This window comes from Mus caroli, unplaced genomic scaffold (assembly GCF_978045245.1).
Source record: "Mus caroli unplaced genomic scaffold, Mus_caroli_1 scaffold_11, whole genome shotgun sequence".
NCBI lineage: Eukaryota > Metazoa > Chordata > Mammalia > Rodentia > Muridae > Mus > Mus caroli.
The window spans coordinates 51,889,062-51,901,515 of NW_028227266.1; the positions used below are offsets into that span (position 1 = coordinate 51,889,062).

Here is a 12,454-nt window from a genome sequence, read left to right on the forward strand (position 1 = left end):
CTATATTATTGCTGAACATGCCCATGCCCATGGTAACGATAGTGAGGTAGACAAATGCTAACATCAGCTTCAATGCTACCTTCTGGGTGAATGCTCCTTCCAGGGCATTTCTGGATATAGACCAAATTGTAGATTAGTAGGCAGAGAAATAATGTCAAAGATAATTAGTCACGTCCTACTACTGTCAGGCTGAATAGCACCTCGACTAAGAAGTTGATATGTAAGGAAGGCCATTACGTCATAAAAAGGAAAGGGACGGTGTCACAAAAGAAGGCTTATCGCATGGACTTGACTAGTTTTTAGAGTGGCATTAGTGTTAATTTTTTCTTTAAAAATTATTTTATATTTATTTGCTTTTTAAAAACATACGTGTCGTGTGAATATGTGTATGGACATGTGAGAGTTGGTTCTCTGCTTCTACCATGTGGATCTTGGGATTGAACTCAGGTTGTCAGACTAGGCAGCAAGCACCTTTACCCACTATCATGCCCACATTAGTGGAAATCAAAATTTCTTGTACATTTATGTTTTAAAATATGTTACATTGAAAGCGTTGCTTTTTAAATAGACAAATAATAATTTTGAACAGATAGAAAAAGGACAGCTGTGGCTTGGTGACTAGGAAAACATTCCCAAGCATTTGAAGCAAGCTGGCAAAAGCTTGGAGGGAGGCAGAAGACAGAAATCTGACTACGGTTACAGGGTTTGCCAGATGGCAACAGATAACAGCCAACGTTCGATTGTGCTATAATTAATATTCTCTATCTGTCACTTCAGCAAGCTATCGTTTTACAAGACAAGTGGTGACAGAATGTTGTAATTAGACCACCCTTCGAAGGGCTCATGTTAAAATAAAGAGATGGAATGGAAAATCCTCCTTTTGTTGGCGCCTCTGGGGCGGTAGGGATGGCGAGAAAGGCTTAATCGTGGATACAAGCATGCAGAGAGTTGTGTTTGCCCCTGCCTCTGGGAATGACTTATTTTTATGAACCCTAACTGGGGACTGTTAGGGGAGATTTAACCTACTGTTCTTAAAGACAAGATTTACTGAGCAGTACAGTTACTGGGGTCATATTTAGATTCCTTGGTTGATGGCTTTCAAATCCATTTAAACATGTTAGAGACTTCACTTACTTCCTCAAATCTGATTTGTTACAAACTGGTCCTTGTCTGATTTGAGCCAGTGTTTGTTGTTGAAAATAGTGCCATCGCCAGGCGTGGTGGCACACACCTTTAGTCCCAGCACTTGCGAGGCAGAGGCAGGCGGATTTCTTAGTTCGAGGCCAGCCTGGTCTACAGAGTGAGTTCCAGGACAGCCGGGGCTATACAGAGAAACCCTGTCTCGAAAAAAACAAAACAAAACAAAACAAAGAAAAAAAGAAAAAAAGAAAAAAAGAAAATGGTGCCATTTCATTCCTTTAAGATATATTCTACGGACTGGTGAGATGATTCAGTTGTTAAGAGCACTAGGTGTTCCATCATTGGTCTAGGGTTCAAATCCTAGTACCCACACAGTGGCTTACAATTGTCTGGGACTGGACAATGCACTCCTCCAACCTCCCAGGCTTCTGTACACACATGTGATGCACACACTTACACGCAGGCAAAACATTCATATTCATAAAATACAACACAAAGGAAATAAACATGATATATCCTAGATATTTCTATCTAGTCTAGAACTCACATTCCTACTTGTTTTGACCAGGTTAACTTCTAAGCCCCATTTAGCCAAATGACTGGGTTTTTGCAGTCTGTTTTTACTGCTATGCTAGTTTAACTGACTCGGATACAAGCTGTGGCTCTCATGGCTGTTTCAGGAGAAATCAGCTGAACGCGTGAACTCGCTGGGCATTGCTTCGATGTGAGGCAGGAGATGGGGTTGGGAAGGGGATAACTTCTATGGCTAGGACAAAAGTCAGTTTTGAGGGAGACTTAAGGGGTTCTGGAGCTCGGTGTGGGAATGTGGGAACAAGGCAGAGAATTCTCCACATTGCAAACAGCTAGTGATAGGGGTGATGACGTGAAATCACATTTTCATAGCTTCACGTGTCGAGTAGTGAAGATAGCTATTTGTTAAAACTGGTCTATTGCTCTTGCTTTATGATGTTCTGAACATATGATTGAGACATTTATAAAGAGGTAAAAGATGGATTTTAAATCCCACACCACTGCACCAAAAGTAGGCTGGGAACAAGAGCTTTCATATCCCTGTGTTGTTCATTTAAATTGGCAGCCAAAGGAGCAGAACCCTTGCTACCATATTCCTATGTCCCCCTGAGTACAAATCGGCTGGAAACCTTTGGAGCTTGTCCGATTGAGATGTCTCACCAGTGACATCACAGTGATTGTCACTTCCCTCAGACTACATTAGGCCCTGCCCAGAGTCCAGGAGCTCAGACAGCCGGGGAGACAGCTGGAGGTGAAGAGACTGAGGTCCTTGGTAGCCTGAGTGTGCCCCTGCTCCTCTTCAGGTAACAGCAAGACTTCGTACTTAGCAATCTATTCCTGTCTCTGTCTTTCTCTGTGTGCAGTTTTCAAATTAAAATGTTAACGAATGCTTATGTTTCTCAGTGGAACAGGTAATCACGATAGAGGGTATTTCCTAAGCTGCAAACTGAATATTGATTCCTGTTTTTTCTTTGATATGTATTTTCTATTTTTCTAGTTTTATATAATTTTTCCACATCCCAGAAGAAAACCAATGTCAAATTTCTTGTACAGTTTGTTGATGGTTTGTAAGGCTTTGGTTCATGCACAGGACAACCATTTTGGCTCATAGAGAAGGCAAAAGAGGAAGCCAGAGCTCGTGTGTGGGCTCATAGCAGAGACATAGAACATGGGTGATTGAATAGCTGCTTAACTCTGCTCACTCTTCCCAAAGGGTGTGGACGTGTGTGAAAGTAAGATCCCAGACCGAATTGCCATATACCCTGATAGAACTGCACCCACAGGGAATTCATCAAATTGGAGTTCTATTCATTTAAAAATATACAAAACAACAAGTAATTAAGGTTTCCATCAAAGTACAAGAAAGAGCAAAGGTTAAGCCAGAGGAAAGAGAAGCTTGGTGCTCAGCCTGTAGCCAGAGAGGCTGGAAAAATGGAAGAGTGCAAAAGATGCAGGCAGCTGAAACACGAATTATAAGAAACACCAGATAACTATCATTTACCAAGAAACAGATCGTTGGCGGCGCCCAGAAGTCCATTCCAAATCATTTCCCTCCTGCCTTCTGCCCCCAAGTGTGGAGCTTCACTGTCCTTCCTTGTTTTGAACTTTTACCACCCTTAGTTGTGTTCCTGGTGCTTGCCTTTGTGTAAATGGAGTCACATTCTCAGCTCCTCCTGTAAATCCTCCTTTCATCCCACAGGTATGGTGTGAGATCCTTTCATCTTGCTCTGTAGCTAGAGGTCATATATTTTCTTCACTCCACGGCATTCAAATGAATGTGAATGCCACAATTGCACCCATTCTACTGTTGGTGGCCAGCGCTTTCCAATATGTGGTCTTGAGGGTCCATATTCAGGATGCCTTTGCTGTAAGCATTTCATTTAACAGGCCTCCCTCCTCTCTCTGAACACGCATGAACACTCTGTTCTCTTCTGCTATCCACTGATTTTCTTCTGCCTATTCTCTCTTTCAGACAGCTGCTTTTTTTGTAAAGGTTTTCACTAGCAATTGACAATGTACATCATGCTAAGGGCTGAAAGAGAGATAATTAAAAGGGAAGGGGCTGGCAAGATTGCACTTGCTGCCAAGCTTGATAACCCGAGTTCTATCTCTGGGTGCCTTGGGAGGAGAGAGAGAACTAACTCCTAAAACTTGTTCTCTGACCCCTGAATGTGTACTGTGACACACGTGTGTCTTCTGCACCAGCTGCATACATAAATAAATGTAAGAAAAATTAAGAACCAAAAGGGAAGGAACCATAATTCAATCATCATTGGCTATATTTTAAAATGAGATTCTATAATGTGTTCATTAACACAATCTGGTAAGAACCTGTATATTATGCTAACAATTACATAATAAAAGCTGATTATTCCACTGGTATCTATGCAATTAATAATTTGGTCCATTGATGACCAAACAAATACAACAGGTACAGTTAATTCAGTCAGGCCAAAAGTTGCTACAAAGTTTTGATCCTTTGAACTTTGACCTTTTGCAAACCAGTATTCTTTCCATCAAAATTTTCTTCCATGCTACAATCTTGTTCTACAATAATAGTATCCACTTAAATCATTTAAAGCATAGAAGATTTAAATTTTAATTTGATTGTATAAACCAAGCGTCAACTTTACCAAAATTAGTAACCTGATTGACAGCATTGCCTGCACTCTTAGAGGATACTTTCCTGCATGTACAATCCGTATGCACAGTGAAGATGCCCTCTCTGCTGTCTGAAATGTTTACAATCTAGGCACATCCTGAGCTTGACTAAAAATAGCTGGCACAAGCCCTTGTTGAGACAGAAATGCTCATGAGGTTAACACTTGTTCTTTGGACTGAGTACCTGTTGTGCGAGGGACTTCTGGTTGACCTCTGCAGGCTTTGTGCCAGTGGAGGCTTGTACGAAGCCATGCAGCTGTTGGAGCTGCTTTATGTTTTCAGCAGGGTTGGATGAAGACCTAAGGCAGCTTTAAAACTGAAAGATGATGTTATCCTACTCCTAAATGTGATCCAAAGAAAGAGCAATACTAAACTATAGGGTTTGTTTCTGTTTTGGTGTTCCTGATTGCAGATATTCCAAATAGCATAGTTAACAAGTATACCTAAACATGCAGAAGATGAAGAGAGAACAATGCAATATTTTATTTCTTACCCAAAACAATGCAATTAATACAGGATAAAAATATTGGTCTTGGGATGATAGCAGGAAGAGAGAGCTGTTTCTCTGAAGAGTATGGACAAACACAAGCAGCCTAGCTTCTCTTATAAAACAAAAGACTTCACGGAAGCTGGCTGACAGTCCCAGAGGTTTAGCTCATTATCCCCATGACAGGAAACATGGGAGCATGCAGGTATAAAGGTGCTGGAGAGGGAGCTGAGAGTTCTACATCTTGACCCACAGGCGGCAAGGAGAGACAGTATCATACTGGGTATAGTTTGAGCATAGGAGACCTTAAATCCCAACCCCACAGTGACACATTTCTTCTATTAAGACCAAACCTTTTGTAACAAGGCCATACTTCCTAATAGTGTCATTCCTTATGGGCCAAGCATTCAAACACATGAATCTCTGGGGGCCATACCTATTCAAACCATCACAGGGTCCTTCTTCCCAGGTGACTGTAGGTTTATATCAAGTTGATGCTGAAGCTACCATGACAGTGAGCTCATGTTAGCTCACTTTCTTCTTGGAAGACCCTATCTCCAAACCCGGTCACATTCTTAGGTATTGGGGATTAAGATTTCACCTATAAGTGTTAGGGGAAGGGTTGGAAAGTCAGCACAAACCCTCTCCTCTTCCATGACTTCTGTTTCCTTTGAAGAGAGACTGAAAATCTTCCAGGAACGTTCATTATCTCATGTTGTTTCTCTCTGTTAGGAAGTGAAGACAAGCCAGTGTCCTTGGTGTGCAATCACAAGTCCTTCTGGAGTTCTCACCCAGGCATTCTGAAGATGGAGAGATCTACTCAGGAGCTGTTTATCAACTTCACAGTTGTCCTCATCACCGTTCTCCTTATGTGGCTCCTTGTGAGGTCCTACCAATACTGAGGGGCCATGCTATACTCCAGGGAGTGACTGCTATGTGCCCCGAGCTTCCAATGCTCTATTGTCATGGGATGCTGCTTCTGGCTCCTCCAGCATCTCTGACCCACACTCACAATGCCTGACACACCGCTGCACTAGATCCTTGGCATGTTTTCTAAAGATGCTGTTCTTGTAGGCTGCCCAAAGCTTGCCAGCCAGTGAGCCTTAGCTTTGTTCCCTAGCAAATGTACTATTCAAGCCACCAGGTTAAAATTAAACTGGATTCTTATGATGCAGAGTAACAACAAGTTGCTGGTCTGTGTCTGCATACCTCCCCCAACTCACTGTCTGCCATCAAACTAATCCAGCCCCGAGGAAGAATGTAGGAGGAAGACTCTGCCAGTCCCTTGAGTTCCATGTGAATAAAATTAAGCCACTCATAAAAACAGTGTTTAGAATTTATTTTAGCTTCAATTTGACCCTTGGCTGGGACCAAAGTGACAAATAGCACATTATTTCTAGCATTTGAGATTAGCCAAGATGCTCCAGCTGCCTAGGATCTGAAAGAAAGCCAAGTCAGAGTGTCATATTTTAGATAATTCCATTGCTTCTCAAACCTTTCCTTCGAGAATCCTATGACCAGAGGAAGAATAATTCCATCCTGCAGAAGGGTTAGGTCAGAGTCCAGAGTGCTCACTAAAATTACAGAAGTCCTCTGAAGTCTTGTGCTTCATCCATAGCTTTCACAAGAAATGGGCTCAGGAGGTCAATAGATTGAGTTGGTAAAGCCCTTACCTTGTAAGTTCAAAGACCTGAGTCTGAATCCTCAAAACCCATGTGAAAACCCAGCACACTGGTGTGAGCCTGTACCTTCAGTGATGGTGAGATGGGAAGTAGTAGAAACAGGGAAGACAGATTCTGGAAACTTTCTGGTTGGTCAGTCTAGACCTGCTTGACAAAGTTCCATGCCATGAGGGACTCCCTCTCTAATAAAAGGTGGGAGGCACCATCAGAATGACACTTGACATTGTTCTCTGACCCTTCACATATATGTGCACAGATGTCCATGCACTCACACACCAAAAAAGAACAAGAAACACATATTCTACTCAACATTGCCATGTCTGTCTGCATGTACATATTTAGAATAGTTAATCCCTGAGTAAAGCTGGAGCATGAATCATGCCCCTATGAATAGCATATTCCAATTTAGTCATTGTCCTAATGCAGATAGAGCTACACACAAGGATAATTTCAAGAAGGGAAAAGTGAAAAATACACATCTGCACACATGTTTACAAGACAAACATAGCATGTTGCTAGTACAGCCCATGCTAGACAGGCCACATCTGTTATTTGTACCAGTTTTGTTTTAACCACAGGAAAGGGAGATCTTAAACCTCCAGTTTCATAATGCCCTTCGAGAAGGCATTTCTTGCTAAGAATCTGATCTATCATGGCAACACTACCTACATAGCACCCTATCTCTCAGCCCTGTCTGCATTCAGAGAAAATCAATAGACCAGGGGAAGGGTTTTTTTTTTTTTTCAAGCTATTGATGATGCATTCTTTCCAGACCAATTAAGTGGAAATCTCAGTGGTGAAGCCTAAGCATCCGAGTTAAAACAGCAGACACAACCCGAACAAAAAGCACGACATCCTCCAGATGGTTTAGGATGTAGCAAGGGTTGAGAGTTCAGAGCCAACCATGGCTGCTCAGACTGGCATGTGGGTGTTGTTTCTTGAAAGGAGATTTCCAGACAATTCTAACATGCCGAGGCACTAAGAACTGATACACTTCTGAGAAAGTGCACTTTGAGAGATTCCAGACAAAACATGGCCCTGATGCCTTAGAGTTAGGTCACCCATGTGGATGTGTGCCTTTAATAATCTATTGTGTGGTCCACACTCTCAGCGGTCTAGAGGGCCCTTGGTGGATGGTTAAAAGAATGCACTGTACCTGAAGAGCCCCTCTGAGGATCTACTGATGTTTGTGTGTGTTTGAGAAGATCTGCGTGTGGTGGGCTGGGAGGAATGGGCACATGGAGAGACACATCCTTTAGACATTGGACCTCATTCTATGTGTTCCCTAAACCTGGGTCCTGGTGCCACACTTAGATGAGACGCCACTTGATAAGTCCACTGCACATTATCTCTGTCTGAGGTTCTGTGCACCTTTCACACCATGAGCAGCCATGGGACCTGAAGCTTGGCGACCTCACTAACAAGGGGTCAGTGGTTAAGCTACTGATCAAATATGAAGACGACTGTATCTCCTTAACCTTTGCTGGTGACAGCTTTATTGTAGATCTTCAAACCATTTGATGATGTTTCAAGTTACACTGAACTTAGACTCCGGCCTTGAAATGTCAGGCCATATTTAATAACAGCGGTCAGATCAATGCTCCTGAAATATTGGCTTAATTAGATAAACGTAACATTGCAAACCTCTACATGATTTCTCTTTCCTTACTGATCCCCACCCCATTTCTGTCCCTAACACATAGGAAGATTGCTAAATGTACATTACCAGTGTTTCAGGATAGATCATGGATCACTTTCCCAGGGATAGGGACAGCCACTAACAAGCTCAGTGAGGAGCTAGAAGTGACATCTTGTCCTTCCCACATGGAGGAGTCTTAGTCTTTAGAGTTAAATTACAACTTCACTTCTAAGACTCTCTTTATGTGTGACTCTTTTTTTTCAGTTTCTTGGGCACTCTGAATCATCACAGTACCTTTTGCTGTCCCCCAGTGTTGGTCCCAGACCCTTAAAATGGACTTGGATGTCCTAAACATGGTGTTTGATCTCCTGTAGAATGGAGAGAACTGGTTTCTAGCTGCTGACTAAAGTTCAGCCCATAGGCCCCAGCCTATTCTAATTTGTTTCTTTTTGGCTCATCCATTCATGCATTGATTCATTGATTCATTGAAATGCTCATTTTGAAACTGCTACGTGTTGAACATGGTATACAACCACTGGAAAGAACATCAGTAAAGCAAGTAGGCCCCACCCTCATGGAGCTCATGATTTAGGGAGGTAGACAGTGCACAGCTAGAGTGCTCTAATAAGGTTTTTTTTTGGCAGGAGAAGGATAGTGTGGAAGATAGTCTGGGCAAAAGGAACAGCAAAGAGCAGAGAGCATGGCAGATTCTGGAAACTGAAATGATCTGCAGAGTGGAAAGGAAGAGTGCCCACCTCATTACACAGTGTGACTGGCAGCACTTACACTATATAAAGGCAGAGCTCAGGTTCCGATCACAGCTCTTTTACTACCAAGTTGGACCACCCTGGGATCGCTCACCCACAGGGAGGGACCTCTTACAACCCACAGTTGTTAGAGCCGTGTCTGTTTTACACTGAGCTTAGACTCTGGCCTTGAACTGCCTGGACAATTTAATAAGAGCAGCCAGACCAGTGCTCCACACTCACCATCTCACCAACTGAGCAGGTCTATGTGGTGTAATGTTCTCCTCGTCCTGGGATGTCAAGACCTCAGTATTACTCAGAGTCAAGTTGCTCACACTGTATTGTTAAATAACCATTGGATTGTTTTTTTTTAAAAGAGAGATAGCTTGTAGTGTTGGTTAGATTTTGGTTCTGTTATTTTCTAATCTTGCACCAAACTGTGTATCTTTGAAACATCTCATTTTTATCTACTGAAATTGGTCAAGGTTCTCGAAAGAAGCAGAGCTGACAGAATGAATATTATAAAAGGCATATATTAGCTTGGCTTACATAACACAGTCTGGGTTGCCCAACAATGACTTTCTGTGCACGGAGAGGCAGAGAACCCAGTGGCTGCTCAGTTCATCAGACTGGATGCTGCAGAAGTGTTGAGGGCCTGGAGGATTCCGGAAGAATATTTCTTCTGTGCTAGAAGGCTGATAGAGCTGGTACTGGGCTTCAGTCTCAGCAAAGGGGGACAGCAGCAGTGGCAGCAGTAGAGTAGATGCATGCATCAGCAAGGAGCAAAGGTGGGCAGGTGAACGTAGCATTGCTTTTTCCCTCATTCATCCTTGTATTTTGGCTACCTCTGAAATGTGTACCCCACTCTGTTAGAGGGTTTTCCCTCAAAACTTTCTTCAGAGGGTAAGTGTATCTATCCCTAATCCTGTCCTGAATGCCCAGGGCACTCCATAAAGTAGTCAGTGACAAAACCCAGCCACTTCTGATCTCTTTTCTTCTGATATTAACCACGGTACTAGGCATTTGATGATTTTTGTTTGTTTCAGAATTGATTTATCGTTATTGTCATCATCATCATCGTCATCATTGTTATCGTCATTCTGTACAGAAGGCCTTTCTTAGCCAAGCTATGGCTACCTACAGTCTATCTTCTGGCCCTATCTGCCTCTCCTCAACTCTCATTTGTAACCACTTCTTGCTATTTGTAGTTTCAAGCATGCCCTCTGTCTTCTCTTGCCACGACCTTGCAGTGCTATCATGTTGTCTGACTGTCCCACTTTTTTTCCTGGCTCATTCCTGCTCACTTGCAAAGAATGCCATTAAGTGTTGTTGTCTCTTGGAAACTGTCCCCAGATAATTCCCTTCCCTCTGGGCCGCTGCCTGAAGTCTCATAGCTCTTATCACAGTGTGTTGGTTTGCTTGTGTCTCTCCCCGTGGGCTTCCTCTCAGTGTAGACACCCTTCAGTGCATAATTTTAGTTCCTAGTGGTCCGTCATCATCAGTGGCTAAGTGTTTGTTGAAGACATTATGACTGCCCGGCCAGATAGTAAGGCTTTGGAACAGATAGATAGCATTTCTGTCACTAAATATATGGCTCGCGCTCACCATCCCTTGTTCTATTTTTTTTTAAGGCGTGAGAAAAGATTGGTCTACTTCTAAAAGTTCTGCTACATGAATGCGCAAAGTAAACTTAAAAAGAAAACTTTATACAGTTCATACAGCCATTAGCTTCTTCGTGAAATATTCATGGTGCTTGCTTCTTTTGATCTATCTCTATCACCACCCTGAACAAGTTGACAATGTTTATGAATTACTCATCAAAGCCCAATGTGTTGAGCATATTTTCAAGTTCATCTACCAACAGGAGAAATTCTCATTATTCAGGCCGTGTGCAGTTGGGGTTGAACTTTATATATCTATTCATTGGATGTCCTACTGTGTGTTAAGAACTCTCATGGATTCTATTTCATTTAATTATTTTATTGTGTAAAATATCTGTTCTTTTTTAAATTTGAATTTCATTTCTTAATTAAAAAAAAAAGACTGTCACTATAGAGCCTTTGCTTTAAACACACAATTCCCTGCCTCAGCTTCCCAAATGCTAGAATTAGTATATCCAGCTTGTTTTATACTTAGAAATGTTTATTGATTTACTTTTTGAGACACTATGTTGTCTAGGATGGTCTCTGGGCTCAAGAGATCATCTCACTTGAGCCTCGAATTACACAGGCATGCAATACTGGGTGCCTAGAATCAATAAACATTCATCTTTGTTGTTATCTTAAAATCGAGAAGACGGGTGCTCAGAAACGGCGTATACTTAGCCCTAAGAGACTGATCAGAAAACTAAATCTAGTTCTATCCAGTTCTGAGGAAAGGTAGCCACACCTCCTTCCAATCATGGATATCAGGTAGTGAGAAATTAACAGGCTTAGAAGTTATTGAGGATAGACCCCTCCCTCAAAACCAGAGGCCTGTAAAACCAGGAGCTTATTGGTTAAAACAATGAATTTGAGTCTGATTTCTAGTCCTGGGTGCAGACATGACATTCTAAACTGCACAAATGATCATAAGATTACTGCCTACCAGGAGGATTTTGTAAAGAACAAAGACATACTAGTGTACTCTTCCCTCAAGAATTTAGTCCAAATGGTCCTGCCAATCACCTGGACAGACTATTCTGCCCATAAGCTGTTTGGGAAACTTCCAGGTATAGTATAAAACCTGCCCAAAAGTATGGGTTCAGACAATGGTCTCCCTGGGCGCTATCCAATCTCACAGGATAAGGGCTTTTCCCCTTCTCCATAAACAGTCCCTTTGGCCACTGCTCCCTCTAACTCTTGAGAATTCTTTATATTACTGAACAATAAGCTCTATCTTCTATGTAGTGTTCTGCGTGTCTCTTGTGAATCCTTTTGATTGTGATCGCCAGGGCCAGCAGCTGTCCTTACATCATCAGGTGAATGATTCAGAGTTTAAGAGGGCTTTCCTTACTGCGGTCTGCTAGTGCCAAAGGTTCAGTGTCCATGAGTGCAGCCCCCAGGTGAACACCTTATTTGTTGTACAGCTCATCTATATAGCACTGCAACTTATGCAATTTTCTGTTTCCCAAGAAGCAGGGCCCTAGAACCACCTTTTCTTTCAACTGGGTAAGAGATGATAAGAAAGACTGAAGATGGTCGAACAGCATCATTTCCTGTGTCATTGTTAGCCGGGGGCTAACGTGGAGATGACAGCCCCAGCTTCAGCATTACACGGTATACACACTTGCAGGGATTTGTTAAGTGGTAACTCTCATCTCCTACTCATTAGATCATTAAAAATAATGGTCTGGGAAAAAGCAGTGTCCCTGGATTCACAGACTGCATTTAGCTTAGTAACAGATAACCCCCAGACAAGCTCTGACTTCTGTGAACCCTCATTCCCTTAGCTTTAAAAACAGAAGGGGAGGGGGCTGTAAAGAGAGCCCAGCTGGCAAAGGGCTTGTGTTGCTAACATGGAGACCTGACTTCAATCCCCAGAAACTGCATAAAAAGCTAGGGTGATCATGTATGCTTGTAATTTCAGT

At 42.4% G+C, this 12,454-nt stretch overlaps 1 protein-coding gene across 1 annotated transcript; it reads left to right on the top strand.

The window, feature by feature from the left end:
- Positions 1-2,392: 2,392 nt before the first annotated feature.
- On the top strand, positions 2,393-6,128 carry Sln (sarcolipin). The gene is made up of 2 exons (XM_021173382.2): positions 2,393-2,474; positions 5,552-6,128. The coding sequence occupies exon 2, from the start codon at positions 5,626-5,628 to the stop codon at positions 5,719-5,721; it is 96 nt and encodes a 31-aa protein (XP_021029041.1). The 5' UTR covers positions 2,393-2,474; positions 5,552-5,625; the 3' UTR covers positions 5,722-6,128.
- The last annotated feature ends 6,326 nt before the right edge of the window (positions 6,129-12,454 follow it).